General features: G+C 48.7%; 1 protein-coding gene across 21 annotated transcripts in view; it reads right to left on the reverse strand.

Moving 5' to 3' along the window:
• LOC142881889 (mitogen-activated protein kinase kinase kinase kinase 4-like) overlaps positions 1-19,803 on the reverse strand; it is a 34,957-nt gene that overhangs the window by 5,216 nt on the left and 9,938 nt on the right. Inside the window, exons 4-29 of one of the 21 annotated variants that reach the window (XM_076016455.1) lie at positions 17,323-17,448; positions 17,117-17,227; positions 16,935-17,025; positions 16,210-16,340; positions 15,557-15,611; positions 14,483-14,561; positions 14,233-14,408; positions 14,077-14,149; positions 13,097-13,307; positions 12,862-13,023; positions 12,661-12,747; positions 11,137-11,463; positions 9,848-10,003; positions 8,404-8,727; positions 7,513-7,604; positions 7,158-7,297; positions 6,875-6,969; positions 5,518-5,696; positions 5,277-5,385; positions 3,822-4,106; positions 2,261-2,378; positions 2,002-2,172; positions 1,375-1,518; positions 1,113-1,247; positions 480-580; positions 224-373 (exon numbers count right to left, since the gene is read on the reverse strand). In XM_076016455.1, coding sequence (XP_075872570.1) covers positions 224-373; positions 480-580; positions 1,113-1,247; positions 1,375-1,518; positions 2,002-2,172; positions 2,261-2,378; positions 3,822-4,106; positions 5,277-5,385; positions 5,518-5,696; positions 6,875-6,969; positions 7,158-7,297; positions 7,513-7,604; positions 8,404-8,727; positions 9,848-10,003; positions 11,137-11,463; positions 12,661-12,747; positions 12,862-13,023; positions 13,097-13,307; positions 14,077-14,149; positions 14,233-14,408; positions 14,483-14,561; positions 15,557-15,611; positions 16,210-16,340; positions 16,935-17,025; positions 17,117-17,227; positions 17,323-17,448 — 3,828 coding nt within the window. Of the gene's footprint in view, positions 1-223; positions 374-479; positions 581-1,112; positions 1,248-1,374; positions 1,519-2,001; positions 2,173-2,260; positions 2,379-3,821; positions 4,107-5,276; positions 5,407-5,517; positions 5,697-6,874; positions 6,970-7,157; positions 7,298-7,512; positions 7,605-8,403; positions 8,728-9,847; positions 10,004-10,573; positions 11,464-12,660; positions 12,751-12,861; positions 13,024-13,096; positions 13,308-14,076; positions 14,150-14,232; positions 14,409-14,482; positions 14,562-15,556; positions 15,612-16,209; positions 16,341-16,934; positions 17,026-17,116; positions 17,228-17,322; positions 17,449-19,803 lie in introns of those variants that run through there. The other 20 variants (XM_076016389.1, XM_076016341.1, XM_076016376.1 and 17 more) reach the window with 20 other exon arrangements.

The following is a 19,803-nucleotide window of genomic DNA, read 5'->3' on the forward strand; positions in this document are numbered from 1 at the left end:
AATGTAATTACACTGTATACATGCACTTTGTTCATTATAGATTCAGATTTAAAGTAGAAATTTATTGTTTGACAGCCAAACTGAACAGCGATGAAGCCGATGCATCACGTTAACGTTTCACAGTAAAATACAGCACATGGAAAAACTAAACACAGCCACATTGTACATTAGCCACCACCACCATGCAGACGCTTTCGGCGTGAATTGGGGCTGAGGAACCTACATGCGTGGGCAGGTAGATGTCGTAGACGGCACCCGAGTCCACGTCCACGGCGTGGAAGCCGGAGCAGGAGCCGTAGATGATCTTTAACCTCTGCCCCTCCTCCACCGTCAGGTCCACCAGCAGGGGTTTGTGCACCAGGTCGCCGAAGGACTGCGGAGAAGGCGAACAAAGCGATCAGCCGCCGCCGCCGCCGACAAATCGTCTCCGACCTCGGAGGGCCGACTGGCTTCCAGGGGTTTTGGTGTTTTTGTTTTACCTTGAAGGCCATGAACTTGTGGTAGGGTTTGGGCGCCCAGGCGTACACCTCCACCGCGTTCTTCAAGGCCAGCACCAGGAACTTGATCCTCTCGTACTTCACTGGGAGGAGAGAGAGACGTTTGAAGGTTTGAATGAGTTGTCAGAATAATAAACTATGAATTATTCATGGTCTTGCATGTTAAAATTCATAGATACAGTACACCTCAACATATTGGAAATACTACTTCAAGTAGAGAACAAAAGTCCAGTGTTCATTTGCAAATGAATACTGTAAATGAATATTCACTTGGAAATGAGGAGGAAATAAATATGTTAAGTGTCTTATTAAGTAACTCGAGAACCAATGTTAAATATAGATGTGTTTCTGATTTGGTAGGTAAACTGAGGAATGGGCTCAGTGAGCAATGGAAAATAAGTAGAAAAAATATTAAAGTATATTAAAGCAAAAAATATGATTATAATGAAAAATGTGGGACAAATTAGTTTTTCTTTTCTTTTCTTTTCTTTTCATGTCAGTCAATTGCACAGGGTTTCAGTCTTGTAAATTGCAAGCCGAAAATAAACTATTGTCTGACGCCCAGCCCAGCCGCCGACCAATCTGGGGGAGAGAGGAGGCGAGGGGGGGACCTACCGACTTTGTAGTGGACGCAGCCCTCCAGGTCGCCCACGTTGACCCAGCCCTGCTTCTTCTCCACCTCGGGGTCGTTGTGCAAAATCTTGTTCCTCAGCCACGACAGGTAATACACCCGCAGCTTGTTCTTCTTGCCTGCAGGGGGCGAGCAAGAGAAGATTAAAACTGACTGTATAATACTTGAAAGCAAACGCTGTATTTTAATGCCGTCGCTAAATAAAAACTGTTGAAAATATAAATCTTTATTGAACTCCTCGCGCACCTGATATGGTCACCAGGACGTTGAGTCCCTCCAGGACGTCCATCTGCTGGATGCGCCTCCTGTTGATGAGGGGGTAGACCTTCCCCTGGCCGCTGCGGTCCAGCAGCATGAGGCCGCTCTCGGTGCCCACCAGCAGGTTGACCCCTGAGCAAAACAGCCCCGTCAGAACATCCACTTCACCATCCACCACAGGTGGGAGATAAAGTACAAGCGCCTGGTTACTGGACTCCAGTAGATTTTTCAGGTATCTCAAGTTTACCTGAGTCTCTTTTTATGATGAGTTTTTACTTTCACTCCCTACATTTGTACACAAATCTCTGCACTTTCGATTCCTACCAAGGAAAACCGTGCTTGTAACCTTTATGTTTAAATAGATAAAAAGTCTGTTCAAAGTAATTCAATTATTATTTAAAAAAGAAAAAAAAAAAACTACAGGACTTTTTTGCAAAAAGATAAACAATTTATTGCTTCATTAATGGCAAAAAACAACTTCAGTACATTTCAGAACCGGCGCTTTCTTACTTTTACTTGAGTAAAGGAATTTTGTGTTTAAACAAGTATCAGTAACCTTTACATAAGTACAGAAAGTGAAGACTTCTGCCCCCTCTTGTCTTGGGACTGACTCACCCCACAGGGCGGCGCACAGGATCTCCGAGTTGAACCTCTTCTTGTACTTGCGGATCTCGGGCGTGTCACTGGGTGGGCGGGTGTTGACCGGGTTGACGTTGACCACCGAGCCCTTGCGGGACGGGTCGGACCGCAGGGGGTCCGCCAGCCGCCCGTCCTGCCCGAACGCTGCTGGTGGTGGGAGAGGAGGAGTGGCGTGAGCGCCGCGACGGCGACGGGTTTTTAAAAAAGGTTTCCACCTCGGGTTCGGCCACCTTACCCATGTTGTTGAGGGAGCTGCCACTGGAGGGGGAGATCTGGAGCAGGCGGGGGTCGATGAAGGGGGTGAAGGACGAGGAAGACTTGTGTTTGGACATGGAGTTGCTCTCAGACTGGGACTGGCGGACAAGAGAGCGTTTTTAGAGCCATTTCAACGAGGCCACAGCTGGATCTGGAGTTCGTTGAGAAGACCTCCACCTTCACACGGCAATTTGCAACCCATTAATCTGACACTGTGATTACGTGGATTACGTGTTGGAGAGGCGGGGGGGAAAGACAACCCAAGTTCAACCCAAGTTGCAGCGAGTGGGAGGAACAACACAGACAGTTTGAGTTAGTCTTTAGTGAGGAGAACAGGAGCAAGTGGGGAAGCAAGAAACGGGCCCCGCTGTCGTCTCCTCCTCCTGCGGGTTTAGCTCCGCCTACCCGTCGCTTCGGTCGCACCGCAGAGACAGAGCAGACAAAGGTTGTGCAGCAGCCGCGTCGCGTTTCGCGCCCTCGGATTCAAATATCCGTGTCTGTCACCAGGGGGCGCCGGTGTTAGCAACCAGAGTGCATGGAGGAGAGGGATTGGCATGGGACGGAAGGGGGGAGATGAGGGGAGGGGAGGGGAGGCACAAGCTGGAGGGTGGGGGGGTGAGGAGTGATGCAGGATGGAGTGCAGAGAGGCTCCGGCCAATCAGCAAGGACTAGACGGCTGGCAGGCGTGTGCGCGGACGACACCCAAGAGCTGCTGCAGCTGCTCGGTCACATGAGGGGCAACAGGTTTGCTGCACTCCCTTGAAAGAAGACATTTCCTCAGCTGGCCTCGAGATACACATTATTGTTAATGATACTGATCTAGTTGAAGACCCATTAATGAGTTCTCAATGATGATTTAAGGTAGGAAAAAAAATTCTGATTCTGAATCTGATGCAGTTGCGCCATTTTTCAGAAACTCAGAAAACACACCTTTAGGGGAGTCAGGGATTGGAAATACTGATATACACTACCAGTCAAAAGTTTGGACACCCCCTCTGAATTGAACGTCTTTTCTTTCACTCTCATGAATATTGACATTGCGGTTTCTCACTGAAGGCATGAAAACTACGTATGAACACGCATGGATTTGTGTTGTAAACAATAAAAGTGTAAAATGACTCAAACATGTTTTATATTGAAATTCTTTAGCCACCTTTCATAAAAAGCAGATTTAGACTAATTTAACATGTTTTTCTTTGCTGCGTAATGACATACATCTTTATCATATACTTGATGTCTTCAGTATCTATCTGCAGTGTAAAAAGCTGTAAAGGTTAAAAAAAAAAACATTTTTTTAAAATAAAAGAAAACTGCATGAGAAGGTGTCCAAACCTTTCACTGGTGGTGAAAGTTTTTTTGCTATCTTCTCTCAAGAAGGACCAAAAAGAAGAAGGTGAAGCTATTATGGTCTTATGGTGGTTATTATCTTCAGGAGCAACTCATCTCCATGTCTGCCCGCGCACACTTGCAGCCACCTACTTCTTCCTGTTGGAGAGGGGGAGGAGGAGGGAAGGTGGGGTGGAGGGGTGATGGCGACATACCTCGATGGCAGTGTACTGGTCCAGGGGGTTTGGCGGGAACATGGCAGGGCTGGCATGGCTGGATGACGAGGGGAGGAAGGAGGAGGAGGAGGAGGAGATGGAGATGAAGGAGGAGGAAGGGATGGTGGCAGAGGAGGAGGAGGAGGAGGGGGAGGAGGGGGAGGGAGGGGAGCGGTGGCTCTGCTGGATAAGGTCGGGCAGGTGGTGCACGCGGCCGGCAAAGCCATTTTTCTCCGGGCTGGCGGAGGGCGCGAGGCCGACCGGCCGCTTTGCGTCGCCGGCGCTCTGGAAGCGAGAGACAGGCACACGTGGGCTGCAGCGAGCGGGCAAGAGGGGGGGGGTGGCGTGACAGGTGACAGGTCGGGCGACTGAGGGTGGGGGTTCGGGGGAGTGGGGGGGGGGGGGGTTACTCCTAACATTCCCACCAGCACCTAAATGCAAACTATAAACCCCCCCAGCGTACATACAAGGTGTGTGTGGAGCAGAGAGTCTAAAATAAAAAAAGGCAGGACGACAGAAAGCGAGAGGAAGCTCCGTGACGTGAAGTCTCTTCGCCAGGGGGGAAAGCTGCGTGTAACAGACAGGAGTCAGGAGTCCTACTGAAAACACGGATTTTATCCCCACAGGAGATTCACACGCTGCATAGTACAGTATGTGGCGGGCGGCTCTCCACTGAGGCACCAGCTGCGTTTCCATGACCCCTAGAATTGCAAAACCTAAATATCGCAATAAAAAACTGGTCGTGGAAAAACCTCAACTTGGAAAAACAAATCTCAAATGTGGCTAAAAGGTTTTGACGCTTTCATGAGGAGGTTTTTCAGACGCATCCATACAGAGGTTTATCACAAAAGTGTCTTGGAAAGACTTTTCTTGCAGTTACACGTCAGCGGACGTGACGTACGGGGTCACACGTGACCAGTTCACTTCAAGTGACGATGCTGCGTCATGATTGGATGGAGGAGACAGAATATTTTTTGCAAGTAATCAAAGAGAAAAATAAAACAACCATTCAGGATGGCAAACAAAACTGAAATGCAGATTTATCACAAATGGTTTTGTGCCTGTGTCCTCCTTAACGCTGTGGTCTCACAGGACGAGATTCTACAAAAATTACAGCTTACGCACTCCACTCCCTTCAAGGGAAACGCCTGCAAATTGCAATTGTACTTTGTGGAAATTTTAGAAACATCGCTTTTATTTTGTGAAAAACTGTCATGGAAACACAGCTGGCATTTTATTTAGCTGCAATGACCCTGTCTGATGTTTACGTTCCAAACATGTATTTTAAATTGTTTGTTGTTTTTGTCTTTACACAGAAAAAACAATAAATACGTTTTTTTGTTGTTGTTTTTTTAAAAACGTGTCTACGGCACAGAAAAGGTTGGGGGGGGTCGCCGACGTACAGGCGGTGGTCAGAAGTCTGGACAGCCGAGCTGAGCTGCGCCTGCGTCTCACCTGTCTGATGACCAGTGTGCCGTCCTTGGAGGGCGTGGCCCCCCGCTCGCTCTCCAGGTCCTCCACCAGCATGGTCTTGGCCGACTCCGTCTCGCCGTTGCTCATCCTCCTGTAGAAGCCACGGGAATATCTGACGTCCGCGACCAGACCGCCCATTAAAGCAGACATGCACGGTGGTGGTGGGGTTTGGGGGGGGGGGGTTATGCAACTATTGCGCGTTCGTCAAAAGTAACAAACCTACCCGGCCCTGGAGTCCTCTGCGCCCGAGGTGGACTCCTCGCCCGCCTCCTGGTCCACCTCCTCGTCGTCCTCCTCGTCGGTGGTGCCCGACTCCTCGCTGGAGGAGGAGTAGTCGGTGACTTTGTGGGGGGGCCGCACATCGTCCACGGCGCGCAGCTCCTTGGCCAGAGCGGTAAGGTCCTGGGGGGCGGTAGAGAGGCCGGTGAGCTCAGACTGTTTATCAGCTTTGAGGCCGAAAGGTCTTTTACACACGCAAAAATGCAAAACAAAAGTGTAAATGCAAAAAAAATAAATAAATAAAAATAAAAACTCTGATCGACACTCTTCCACGACTCAGCAGTTTTATAACTGAAAAAAATACACTCCCGTTCAAACGTTTCATTTCAGCATTGAACCCCATTATAATCAGCTTTATGAAATAATCTGCTCGAAGAACATCACTAGTGCACCAAAATCAGGGATGACTGACAGCTGTTGCTTTGAATGTCTGATTTTTAGAGAATTAATATCAAGTCATATATGAATAACAACATATGAATATCAAGGAAGTCAAATTCTTTCGTGAGGATTTCTCAAACAAAGGTTGGTATCATAATCAGAGCTGCTAAACCATGACTGAGTAAACCAAGCATCATGGTTCATATGTTGGGCTTTTTAAAACAGTCTAGTTTTAGTGCGTTTGCACACTTGGAATTCTCTCAATGACTTTTAATTAGACATTGCAAATAGTTTTCATTAAACACTGAAATGTTCCCATACATGTGAAGCACATCTTGACTGATTTCCCTGCACTCTAATGATCAAAGAGGATATAAGCTCATGATTTCATAAAACTGCTTATCATGGGGTGCAATGCAGAGATGAGTCAGTGACCCCAAACCTTTCAGTGGTGTCCATAATAATAATAATAATAATAATAATAATAATAATAATAATAATAATGTGTGTGTGAGTGGGAAGAGCCCTTCGCCAACATGCTGGACAGAGCACAGGCTGCATTCCAACGTGCCGGAGTTCCCGAGTGTGAAAAAAAAACTCCACCAGAGGCAGCGGAGGGGTGGGGGGTTGTGGTGCAGGCGTGAGGGATGCTGCCAGCAGGGGGCGATCAACACCGTGTCTGTCCCAACAATTCTGGGGCTTCAACTTTTCTGTCTTTTTTTTTTCATTCTACACGATGCGAGGAGAGCAGCGTGCAGTGCGCAGGTCTTACCGCGTCGCCCTGCCGGGTCCCCCGACAACAGTGACCGTTGGGTTTGTAAGGAGCCAGCAAACACCAGATGAACGGATAATTAGTGGAGAGCAGGGGGGGAGAGAGAAAGGGGGCGTGTGACACGCAGATTAGGCGGCTCTGGACTTACCGCCGGTCTCGTGGGCCGGGCGGCGTTCTTCTCCTCCGGTTTTTTGGCCACGTTTTCGGGCCGCTGCAGCGGAGAGCCTTCGGATTTGGAGGAAGCTTCGGAAAGGAAGCAAACGGCAAAACTCATTCGGGTAGATTTGGTTGCAGTGGACACTGGAGACAATCCTTCCCGTCTTTCTCGTCACGTTACAAGAATTTTTTAAGTTAAAGTTTTGGTTAATTTTTTGGGGGGGGTTTTTTTGGTCTTAAAATTGAAAAGAAAAAGGTGCGGCCGAGTACAGTACCAGGGGACTCACAGCGTGGCCTGAAGCGGTCACTGGGACTGGCCTGGGAGCTGGAGTTGGACGAGCCGGACGAGCTGCCGCTGCCTGGTCGGGGCTGCAGCTTCTCCACTCGGTCCCACAGGGGGCGCTGGTCCACACTGCTACAGCGCAGGGAACAACAGCCTTTCATTTAAAGGCCACTCGCCACTACCAACATAGGTATTTGAAAACATTATTTATTATTACATTGTTATTATTTTTTTTTTGTAGAATTATAGTTGTACATGTGTAGCTGAAATTGTATGTTTTGTTTTACGTTCCAATCAATCAATCAATCATTTGCAGCTGGTGTCGATGTGTAAGAGTGAGCGCTGACCCGGCGGCGCTCCTCTGGTTGGCCGGCTGCGACGGCAGGGGGGACTCTCGGCGGGACAGGACCGGAGACCTGGAGGTGGTCCTGACTGGGACCTGGAGAGGAGACACAAGCCAAGACCTTGAGAGAGCAGGAGGATGAAGGAGGCTCCCCGAGTGTTGGCAACGTAGGGGCCATTTTCCTGTGAGTCGACCTTTCAAAAGAACTGCAAAAATATATGACTTAGTTAACTGAAACCTGTAAACCCCCATGGATTACTGAGTTATATTTCATCACTCTCTTGGAAAACTCTTCCTTCACCCCATCGACACACTGGAATCATTTCTAAATGTGTCTTTTTCTCCACACGACACTTCCAATCACAGCTTCAGAAAAACGATGTTGACGCGACGACTACTACTACTACCGGAAAGCGCCACCAGATGGCATCATTACACTCACCGTGGATCAGACGACTGAATGCAAATGAATGTGAATACTTTGCTGAGCGAATTGGTCTCCTGATTGAGAAGAAATTTTTAGATGTTCAAGTTAAATTCATTGAGTTTACTCGGTACGATTTTAAGTCAGCCAATGCTGTTGACACAAAAGCCAACTTTGATGACTAATTAGTGAACTTTTACACCAGTTTCCCTCAATATTGCGTGTTGCACGGATGCACTTTTTAATTCGGCAATAATTGGTTCATTTAAAGTCACGAACGGTTAAATGAGCCTTGAGAGGAATTTCGCGCCACCGTCGATTGGCCAGTGTCGATGGTAATGAGGCTGGAATGCACGCAGACAGACAGAGTGTGGTGAGGTGAGTGGCATGATGGGAAGGTTGAAGAGGGGAGGGTATGAGGAGGAGGAGGAGGAGGAGCAGCAGGAGGAGGGAGCCCGAGCAGCGTCTTACCTTGGGCGGCACCTCCTCACCGGCGGCCTCGGCCCTAGACTGGGGGTGGTGCAGGGGAGGCTGGGGTTGGGGGTCAGTGCGTGCGGGCGACGGGTGATGGTGGTGGTGGTGGTGGTGTTGGTGGGGGTCCTGGGAGCGCAGGTGGAGCTGTGCAAAGCTAGTGGCGACGCCGCCGGGCTCGCTGAACGACTGCGAGCGAGCGACCGCCGGCGCCGTTGGCGGCGGAGGAGGAGGAGGAGGAACAGGAGGAGGAGGTGAAGAAGAGGAGGAGGAGGGGGCGGCGCTGTTGCTGCTTTTGAGGGCAGCCAGGTGGGACCACTGGACCTTGTGGGGGAGGCAGGGAGGCAGGGAGGGAGGGAGGGGAGGGGGAGGTGGAACAAGCAGACAAACAGTGAGACATGAGGGAAGATGTGCGTGTGATTGTGTGTGTGTGTGTGTGATTGTCTGCGTGACCACGTGCACAACCAGTCAAAACTCTGGACGCACCTGTTTCCTCTTTATCTTTACTGCTTTCTACACTGTAGATACTGAAGACATCAAATATATGAGCAAGATATGTGGGTTAATGTGGCAAAATGTTCAATGCCTAAATATGTTGTTATATATACTTTATATGAAGGGTGGCTGTTCTAGATCGTCTAAAATATAAAACTTGTTTGAGTTATTTCACACTTTTTTGTTGAATACATATTTCATATGTGTTCATTCAGAGTTTTGATGCCTTGAGTGACAATCTACAATGCAAATAGTCATGAAAATGAAGGGGAAACCAGCAAATCAGAAGTATGTGTCAAAACTTTTGACTGGTGTGACGTGTTTACAGTAAAGACACACACATACGGAGGAGGACGCGTGACACAAATGAAGCATTCTGGGAAATCGTCCGAGTCCGAGCTGATAAATCGCTGAATTTGATGTACTGACAAGCAGATACCGTCTGATCTGAGCTCCTTGACCCCCATTGGCCTGGGGTCAGGTGACCAAAAGTGCACTTTTTTTCTTTTTTTTTGCTGGCTCACTTGGATGCACCAACACCTGACATCGGTATCGGGACCGATACCAGGGTCGAATACACTACTCATATTGTAAAATATGTGCCGGTACCATGGGGCGCCGTACGCACCATGTTGGTGACCCCTGCTCTAGAAAAGCCTGCTGAGGAATGTTGTGCAAATGACAGAACAATTGTGAAAAAAATCAAAGTAATTGTATAAAGTGTAATGGCCTTCACAAAGTACTCGGTGTCGGTCCGTTTGTTCTGAAAGTTAGTGGTCTGGATGCATCCCTTCCCGCTAGTCGCTCGCACTGAAGCAACACCAATGAATAAAACACACGCACCCCTTAGAAGTGTGTCTAAATAGTGGCGGCAGGGCAGAGAAGCAGTAAAGAGGAGTTAAAGAGGAGGAGCAGGAGGAGGGAGGGAGGGAGGGAGGGGAGGAGTTACCTGAGGCTCCATGGGGCGGTGCATGGCGGGCGCCTCAGCGGCGGAGCCGGCGCCGTTGGAGAAGGGTTCGGAGGAGCGGGGGGGCAGCGGGGGCTGCTTGGGGGCGGGGGCGGTCTGAGGGGAGCCCTGCAGGTTCTTGCGGTAGCGCTCGTCCACCTGGCCGGGTTCGGACAAAGACGGGAGTGAGGCTCGACGGACGGACGGACGGATGAATGGAGACACGTTTGGTGCAAATTTAAAAACAGGCAGAGGGGAAACCTCTTGTTTTTCTTTTTTGGCTAGATATACTGTATATACACACACACTTCCCATCAAAAGTCTGGACACACCTGTTTCTTCTTTATCTTTGGATTAGATTAAATTAGATTAGATTAGATTGAACTTTATTGATCCCAAATTGGGAAACTAGACTGTTCCCGCAGTCAAAAAAACAATACAAAAAGAGAAAATAGAAGAATAAAAATAAACTATACAGGGGTTACAGTTCACAGTTAATTATTTTACTACTTTCTATACTGTAGACACTGAAGACATCAAATATGACCAAGATATGTGAATTAATGTGGCAAAAGAAAAGTCAAATATCTAAATATGCTATAGTGTTGATGCCTTCAGTGACAATCTACAATGTAAATAGCCATGACAATGAAAGAAAAACCATTCAATCAGAAGTATGTGTCCAAACTTTTGACTGGTAGTTTATATATTTTTTGCTGCTTACATCACCAACAAACTTTTTCCTTTACTTGTACTATTTCTTTTGTACTTGCAGCGACAGGTCAAAGGTTAAACATATGCAGCGACGGAGACACTTGGCATGCTGGGACGCCCTTTTATTTTTTTTTCAACTCGGAACGCCCGTGCACGGAAGACAAAAGTGGAGGCAAACACGCAGCCGCGAGGAGGTGGTGATGGTGGTGGCGGGAGGGGCCGGGGGGGGTTAGTCAGTCTGTTAGTCCTCAGACATCAGCATGGCATGCACAGCCCCCCCCCTCCTCGGTGTCGAGACGACAAGATCGACCGAGTGCAGAAATCTAAATCTTAAAGAGAAGGCGCTCGTTTGAAAAAGCTCATGACGCTGCATCCACTTCAGGGGAGTCAAGAGAAACTGAAGACGGCAGACGAGAGCAGCTGCAAGCCGGGCGAGAGTTTGACTTTGCGGCGGCCCTGCTGGTTCCATTCAGAGAGGCAGCGATGCAAAACGGGTGAACGAGCCAGAGCGCCCAAACCAGGGCCGTCAGGAAGGAGGCGGAGCAGGAGGAAGAGGCGGGGCTGAGATGGAGGATCACCTCTTTTATAGGCTGAGGAGGCTCGGAGGGGGGCTCGGGAGGCGGGGCGTCCGCCCGGGGGTCTTCCGAGGGCGTGGGGGGCTCGGCCTGAGGGGGGGGGCACGCCCCCTCCTCGGCGGCCCGGTCGAGGACCTGAGCTTGGGGGGTGGCGGCGGCGGCCAGGAGCCCGTCGGGGGGCAGCGTGGAGGTGCGCGCGGGGGCCCGGCCCTGGTCGTCCGGGGGTCTAGGCTGGCGCTGCAGCGACAGCAGGTAGGCCTGCTCCTGCTGCAGCCGCTTGTGCAGCCGCTCGGCCTTGCGCTGCTCCTCCAGCTCCCTCCACTTGAACTCCTGCCGCAGAGTCAGGAGACGCCGTCGGACCCTTTAGAACCCGGGCACGGCCGCGACACGCCGAGCGTTTCGGACCGCCGGCTTCGACCCGACTCAACAATATTTGAGGAACACAATCCTAAACCCTAACAATGTTAACGCGGCCTGGATTAGATCCAAAAAGCGACTTTGAAGTATTTTCACGTTATTTTCCTGGAACACTGACTCGACATTCCAGACTGTGAAGGTTGCCTGTTTTTTTTTTACTCTTTCCTTCCTCTTTTCTTATGCTGATGACTGTGTGCTGCCATTGTGCTGTATTGTAACATGACCGTCTTGTCACTGTTGCTCTGTACTGTTGCCGTTGATCTCCTGTTAAAGGTGCTGTGCCTGTAACAGCTGGCAGGGGGACCACCAATGTAAACCAGCCGTGGGTTGAATTTGGGTACAATCACGTCCCTGCAAAATGGGGTGCTGCACACTGTCCCCTTGAAAAATAAATCACTTGATATCGAAACATTTGAAATCGCTGAGAAACTTCAGCAGTCGACTTGAATTCCTTCTGCTGGAAAAAGCAGCCATTTCTTTGACGCATTTGAAGCTTTCTAACGTGTATTTTACTACTGGGTTTTGTTCTACAAGCTCGAGAATCGCGACATTACAGCAGCAGCTGCAGAAGCCAAACCTTCTGTTGGAAGGGGTTGCCACTCATTTTCACTGACAAAATTGAAAAAGATTTCTTGCGACCTTGCATGAAATTTCCACAACCTTGCAGCAAACCTATGAATACAGAATTTTCATACTTAAAAAACGTGAATCTTTGCCAATTAGCTTATGGTAACGGTAATTGCTAAAAACATACATACTAAACTACACAGGGGAACTATTCGGCTAGGCTAATTCTCTTCATGGAGTCGTAGCATTGTTGGAGACAGGAGACGCGGGGGGAGGGGGGAGGGCAATGCAAAAATTCCGCTAGTTCGTAAGGGGCAAATCGTTCAACTCTGATGACTTTTCCACAACTTTCAGTGATTTTACAAAAAGTCAGTGACTTTTCCAGCCAGCAAAAACAACATTTTGCAAATTCCACGACTTTTCCAGGCTTTCCACGACCCTGATCAGAGTTTAAGATAAGCCGTGACTTATGATTGACTGACAACTAGTTGAGCTGAAATGTGAGCCTGGGCTGCAGCTGTGGGTGAGGGTGAGGGTACTGACCAGCAGCATGGCCTGCTCGCGCAGCAGCTGCTCCTGCAGCATCTCCAGGTGCCTCTGCTCCTCCTCCAGTTGACGCCTGATGTACTCCTGCTGGTCCGGTGGGGGGAGGGGGGGGGACAAAAAGAAAAACACACACAATGAGCAGAACGTCCCCCACTGCCGGCCGCCAACCTTCTATCCAACCCCCCGCTGCCGCCGCACCTGCTCCCTGTCGTTCCGCCTCTTCTCGTCCTCGGCCCGCCGGCGCTCCTCCTCTTCCTTACGCCGCCGGTCCATCTCCTCCATGCGCCGCTTCTCCTCCTGCTCGCGGCGGCGCTGCTCGCGCTCCTGCTGCCGCCTCATCTCGCGCTCGCGACGCTGTTGCTGTTGGCGGAGCAGAGCAGGGCGTTAAACGCGTGCACGCGCTAGCGGCGGCGCTTCCGGCAAGAGGCTCTACCTCCTCCAGCCGCCTCCTCTGCTCCTTCTGCTGCTCGATGCGCTTCTGCCGCTCGGCCAGCAGCTGACGCTTGTACTCCTCCTGCTCGCGCAGCTGCTGCTCCTGGAGGAGCTGCTGGCGGCGGAGCGCCTCCGACCGCTCCTTGTTCTCCTGCTGCAGGCGGATGAAGTCGCGGCGCAGCGTGGACTCGCCCGGCACGTTGACGATGGAGCTGAGGTGAACAGGAAGTGGAGCAAGTTGGTGGTTTTCTCATGGGGGGTGGATGATTCATTCATAAAATAACGCTACGCGCTCGCTACATTGTTTTTGGCAGCATCTGAAAGTGTGGGCAAATACTAGCTTTGTAGCTTCTGCCTAGTCACACACACACACACACATACATATGTATGTACATAATAATGTATGTATGTATATAATAATGATGGTATAATATAATATAATACAATTTTGTAATATAATATAATACAATATATAGATACATATATATTATATTATAAAATTGTACTATCATTATAATCAAATAAAACATAATGATAGTTATAGTATAGTAACTATCAGTAACTATATAGTATAGTAATATATACTATAATAATAATAATAATAATAATAATAATTTATAATTATTATTATTGTCAATAATATTAATTATATCATTTCAATATGGCACTCTTTTATAATTTGCATTCTATGGTTTGCAGCTAATTATATTATATTGTATTGTTTTTAACACTTCCCATTGCCCTTACTTTTACTTGCCACATTTTAAATATTTTAAATATTTTTTTTCAAACATATTTTATTTAACTTGAAACTTCTTAAAATCTTTTGAAATCTTCTTTCATTAAACCTAATATTGCACAAGCATGTCGGCTTCTGCCACGTAACGTGACAAATGAACAAATCTTTGAATCTTTGGATACTGAAGAGGAAGAAGAGAAAAAAAAAAAGAAAAGTAAGTTTTCACAAAAGAGGGGACGTACCTGGGCTCTCCTTCCTGCTCCGGAGGATCCTCCTCCTCCTCCTCGCTGCCGCTGTACTCGTACTCCGTCTCATCTGCAAAAAATGGAAGGCGGAGAGTTGGGACGCACTTCACAGAACCCCCTCCACACTCCTGCGAGGGCCGACGGGCGACGCACCTTTCTCCCCCCTCTTCTTCTTGGTGCGGTCGATGTGGTCCTTGAGCTGGATGCGGACCTGCCGCTCGTTGGGCTGGTCCCGGATGAAGGGGTGCTTCAGCAGCTGGTCGGTGGGCGGCCGCTGCGTGTAGTTCTTCACCAGGCAGCCCTCGATGAAGCTGAAGAACTTTTTGGACCTGCCGACGGGAGTCGAGTCAGAGCAAAGTTGCGCGTGCGATGCCAGGTCGCGACCTCTGCGGGGACCACTCACCACTTCTTGGACTTGAGCCTGGGCGGGGGGTTTCTGGGGATCAGGAAGAGTGCTCGCATGGGGTGCATGTCACACAGCGCTGGGGAGGAAAGATGAAGGCGGAATGAATGATCGTTGATTTCGTATGAAAGACAGACACGCAAAGGAAAAAGGTCAGAGGCTGATAGATTTGCCACGGTTACATTTACAATCAATCACGGTGTTTGGGACAAGACCCTATAACTGAGACCATTTTTTGGTGGACGTAACTAAGTCAACAATACAAACAGTAAAACAGGATGATCTTGCATTCACGTCACTGTTCATACTCTTGATTAGCAACGCAGTTTTATAAACAAAGGTCATCAACGAAAGCGAGAAATGATTGATAGCCTAAATTCAGCAATGAATATAGCAACTTAGAAGTCGTAATTAGTATTAAGTAGTAGAAGGGGCACTTTAGGTCTATATGGAAACTTAGCTTTCATTTGAGCATGTACATGTACACAAAGCCTCAAAGCCACATGAACACAACCACTGAGGACCCTTTGACTGCTCTTCAGCGTGGTCCATGCCACGGGTTGCTTAATGTGTCTAGAACAGGCACGGGGAAACTGGGGGCCATATGCGGCCTGTTAAGCTTTTTGAACTTGGAAGAAATGATATTAATAGTCATTAAGTCATAAAATAGCTGCGTTTCATCCTTTTTTTCAGCGTTTTAAGAGTCATTTCAATAGAGAGCAAAATATCATCGCGCTTCAAAAACAATGATTCTGTGGAAACATGTTTTCTACGCATATCATGATATATTTTTCCTCCTACGAGGTGGCTCATCAAAACACTCCATCCATCTGCTGCTGCTCCGGCCCCTCTGTCACATTTTACATTGTGGCCCACCAGTCAAAAAGTTTGCTTGCCCCCCCCCCCGTGTTCTATCATCACATCTCCCTTCTCCTTCTTTTAAACATTTTCTGTATGTTACCACGGAGCAGGTTATTTGGTTATTTGTTGCTTTGTGAGATATCTGAGAGGTGACTCGTGTCAGCGAGCTGGACACGGCGACAGAGGTGCAGGGGGGGAAAAGTTGGTACTCACGCGGCGCTCCCTCAGCCATCTCGATGGCGGTGATTCCGCAGGACCACAGGTCGCTCTGCCGGGACCAAGAGGAAAATCATTACATCTCTCTAGCTGTGGTTCCACCACCCCTAGAATTGTGCAAAACCTAAATATCGCCATAAAAAAAAAACTGGTAAATGAAAACACCTAAACTTGGCTAAAAGGTTTTGATGCTCTCATGAGGTGGTTTTTCAGATGTATCCATATAGAGGTGTATGGCAAAAGTGTCACAGAAACACTTTTTTCGTATTTACACGTCACAGGACGTGACGTACGGAGTCACGTGACCAGTTCACTTCAAGTGAAATTGCTGTGTTATGATTGGACGGAGGAGACGGAATATTTTTTACAAGTAAAAATAGAGAAAAATAGAACAAACATTCTTGACAGCGAACAAACGCAAATGCAATGCTCGTTAAACTCTCGTCCAGCAAGATTTTACGAGAATTACGGCTGATGAGCTTCACGTCATTCAATGGAAACGTATTTCGTGGAAAATTTAGAAAAGTTGCTTTTATTTTGCTAAAAAAAATTGTCATTGAAACGCATTGCATCATCACACATTGCATCATCGCACATGACTGAATGACACGTTATGACGGTGCGGTGTTGGGTGGTGGTGGTGGTCTTACTCTGTAGTCGTACGTGGCGTCCGGGTTCTCGTCGCAGGCGATGACCTCGGGGGCCATCCAGTACGGCGTCCCAATGAAGGTGTTCCTCCTCCCCACCGTCCGGTCCAGCTGAGCGCTGACGCCAAAGTCAACTGGGGAGGGGGGGGGAGGAGGCAAGCGAGCGGCAGTCAGCAGAGGAAATTTCCCAGCTTTTTTTTTTTTTTCATTGCAGGTCATTTTACTGGAAATAGGAACCATCTGAGCTCCACGAACCCTCCTAGTGGGGTGACTGGGCGAGTAGGCCGGGACGCAAAGTTTGGAGGCTGAGACATAATAAGGAGGGGTGTCAGCATTAATCGCGATCAGAAAGGCGAGGCTAATTTCTTAATCGTATTTTAATCGCTAGCCTTTATCGTCCCTTCCGTTCGTTTTGGATTCACAACAGGGGTCGTGTTCCCTTGATTCAACTTCATTCAACAAAATGCATATGTAATAAATGGGTTTGATCAATCAAAAGTTTTTCCCACTTCAGACACTCTGGTAAGAATATGCGTTGCATAAATGTGGACATAAAAAATTAAAAATATGGGAATCAATACGCAATTAATCGCAGTTAACTGTGGAAATTCAGAGATTAATCGCGATTAAAACACATTAATCGTCTGACAGCCACAATAATAACTCATCCCTCATCATCTTCTTCATTCTCTCCAAGTCTCTGAGGCGGCGGTGGTGGCGCCACCTACCAAGTTTGACTTCGGCGTTCTCCGTCAGCAGAACGTTCTGGCCTTTTATGTCGCGGTGGATGACGTGGTGGGCGTGCAGGTGGGCCAGACCCTGAAGGAGGAGGAGGGGGAGAGAGGGATGAGAGTGGAGCAGTGGACAGGGGGGGAAGAGGGGGAGGAGGGGTGAGGAGGAGAAGCCTCACCCTGAGGATCTCCCTGGAGATGTAGGCGATCCAGTCTTCCTTCAGCTGGTTCCCTTTGGTGTTCTTCACCAGGTCCGTGATGGAGCCGGCACCACAGAACTCCATCACCAGCTATGAAAATGGAAGAGGGGAAATAAACAAGTCAGTAAGTCAGTCAGTAAAAATCAGCGGACCTCTGATGGACCACTAGAGGCCAGCAGACTCACCCAGAGCTGGTCATCGTGTCCCGGCGGGCTCTTCTTGATGAACGCGCCGTAGTAGGTGGCGATGTTCCGGTGGTGGGAGTATTTCTTCAGCATGTTGATCTCCAATTTAATCTCCTCCTCCTCGTCCTGGACGGACGCAAAAGAAACCGAGGCGAACGCACATAAGTGTTTATGTTGTTGTTGTGATTCAGGTCTGGGCACCTTTTTGCAGTCTGCTCAGTGCATTTCAGATCCAAATGACGTAGCAGCCCTTCAAAGGACCGTACCAATGTTTTAATGAGGTTAGGAGAGAGATGGGTAAGATCCATTCTGTATGTGACTTTTCACTGAAAAAAGGGAAAACGGGAATAAGGCAGAAGCCAAAAAGTGGTTTTATTTTCGGGAGCTGGCCACTGAACAATGCAGGGCGAGTCGCACGTCCACGGGGCGCAGGAGCCCTTTGTTTAGAGATTAACGACGCATGAGTGGCTCCCATTGTGGCCCGACGTGTACAGTAGCGTCCCCCCACCCCACCTTTGCAAAAAAAAATACAGAAATATACATCAGATCGATGGCAGAGTCGAAACAATCCTGCCTGCCTGCCTGCCTGTTTGTTTGCTTGCTTGCTGTTTCCTTGCAGCAGCACAGCTGATGTAACAACTGTGGCCTGTGAGCAGCGGCGAGGCCCCTCGAAAACACATGCAGCCAAACGTCAAGACGCAGATCAGCCTCTGCAGGAGGTTGGCCTTCAGCGGAAGGCAAACGTGTCCATGGACTTCAATAAAACAACCGAAGAAGAAGGAGACAGAGGAGAAGGAGGAGGAGGAGGAGGAGAACAAGGAGGAGGAGATAGAGGAGAACTAGAAGGAGGAGAAGAGGAAGATGGAGAAGTAGAAGGAGAAGCAGAAGGAGAAGAAATGTCCCAGAGAGCTGCAGTGATAGCGCCTCGTGTTCACCTCGACGACAACTTGACAATGATTAACGACGACATGCTAATTGCACACATGCGTGGGTGGTGGTGGTGGGGGGGGGGGGGGGGGGTCGAAACGAGCGTGCTTCGCTGTGTGGTTCCGCGACCTCTTCTGCAGAGGGAGGGGGTGGAGGGTCGAGGAAGCTAAAAGGTTGGGGATGTGCTAACGCTAAACCTGCTGAACACTGCCGTGGCTGCAGCAGTGCACAATAACACAAGGTAAATGTAATAAAAATAAAAGACACAAACTTAAATCAGTGTAGCAGCTCACGGCTAACACAGCTAACTTGTCTTTTCTTAAACTAGCTAGCAGCGTCTGCTGCTTCAAACCAGCTTTTGATTGGGTAGCAGCGCTGTATTCCTTATATTCTGCTTCGTGTTTCTTGAGAAGCTGCGGGTCTGCAGCGAAACTCGTAGAATCGTCAGACGGCCGACAAAGTTGTTGTTTACAAATGCGGAGACGTGCAGCCGGGCACAAACCTTCGATCTCAATACGTCACGTCCGTTCAGAGCCCGGCAGTGATGACTCGTGGAGGACAGAAACACGCCTCTTATTTATAGATTGCAAACTATAAATGTATAACATTATTGAGTTTGAACGCAGATGTGCTATGCTGAATAGATATATGCTAATCGGCATCCCTAATTCTATTCTAACATTTTAGCTTCCAGCTAAGCCTGCTGTTGGCTGACAGGACCCGTCCACGTGTTTTGGGAGGGGACAAAAAAAAATACAATCAAACAATGCGGTCTCAGAGGGCGGGGCAAGTCCCCCCCAACCCTCGACCAGCCAGGCAGCACTTCCCTATTGTGACATCACAGAGGGCTGGTTTACAGCTCTGCGATCACAGAGACGTCATCTGTCCAGTCAGCAGCGCAGCGAGGGAGGGATAAAAAGAAAAACACACAACCAGGAGCAAGACAAAGGCATCCATTTTGAGCTGGAGGGGCTCTGGAGCGGTGCAGGAGGAGGAGGAGGAGGAGGAGGAGGAGGAGGAGGAGCGTTTGGATTTGGATGTGAATGTGGGTCAGAGTGATAGCTGAGGTGGGGAAAACCACCCCAATCTGGTGATTGGACGGACTCCGGGGGGCCTTGTTGCTGTAAGCATAATATCCAGGAGTGGCACCAATAGCTGAAGCAAATTAAGGCAAATGCCTGAAAATATGCTAATGAGTTAGGCTAATGCATAGGTGTCAAACTCTGGCCCATGGGCCACAGTGTGCTTCCATTCGGCACCCAAGGCAATACAAAATCACTACTAGAGCTGCTGGCCCGCCGCTATTATGCAGCACATGTGCCGCTAACACTACAAATCCCAGAATGCCCTGCTGGTATTTGAGCGCGTCAATCAGGATGAGACGTTCACGGAGGGATATTACCATTATTATGACTTCATTGGTTTATTGATGTTGAATAAAATTTTGGCCCACTGTGTATTTGAGTTTGACACCCCTGGAGTAGAGAGTAACCAAGTAACTAGTGAGTTACCCTCGAGAACTGTTTCCCGCTAGAGGAAGATATTTTTTTTTAT

The sequence above is a fragment of the Nelusetta ayraudi genome, unplaced genomic scaffold (assembly GCF_046127955.1).
Source record: "Nelusetta ayraudi isolate G7.1 ecotype Tasmania unplaced genomic scaffold, CSIRO-AGI_Nayr_v1 ptg000006l, whole genome shotgun sequence".
NCBI lineage: Eukaryota > Metazoa > Chordata > Actinopteri > Tetraodontiformes > Monacanthidae > Nelusetta > Nelusetta ayraudi.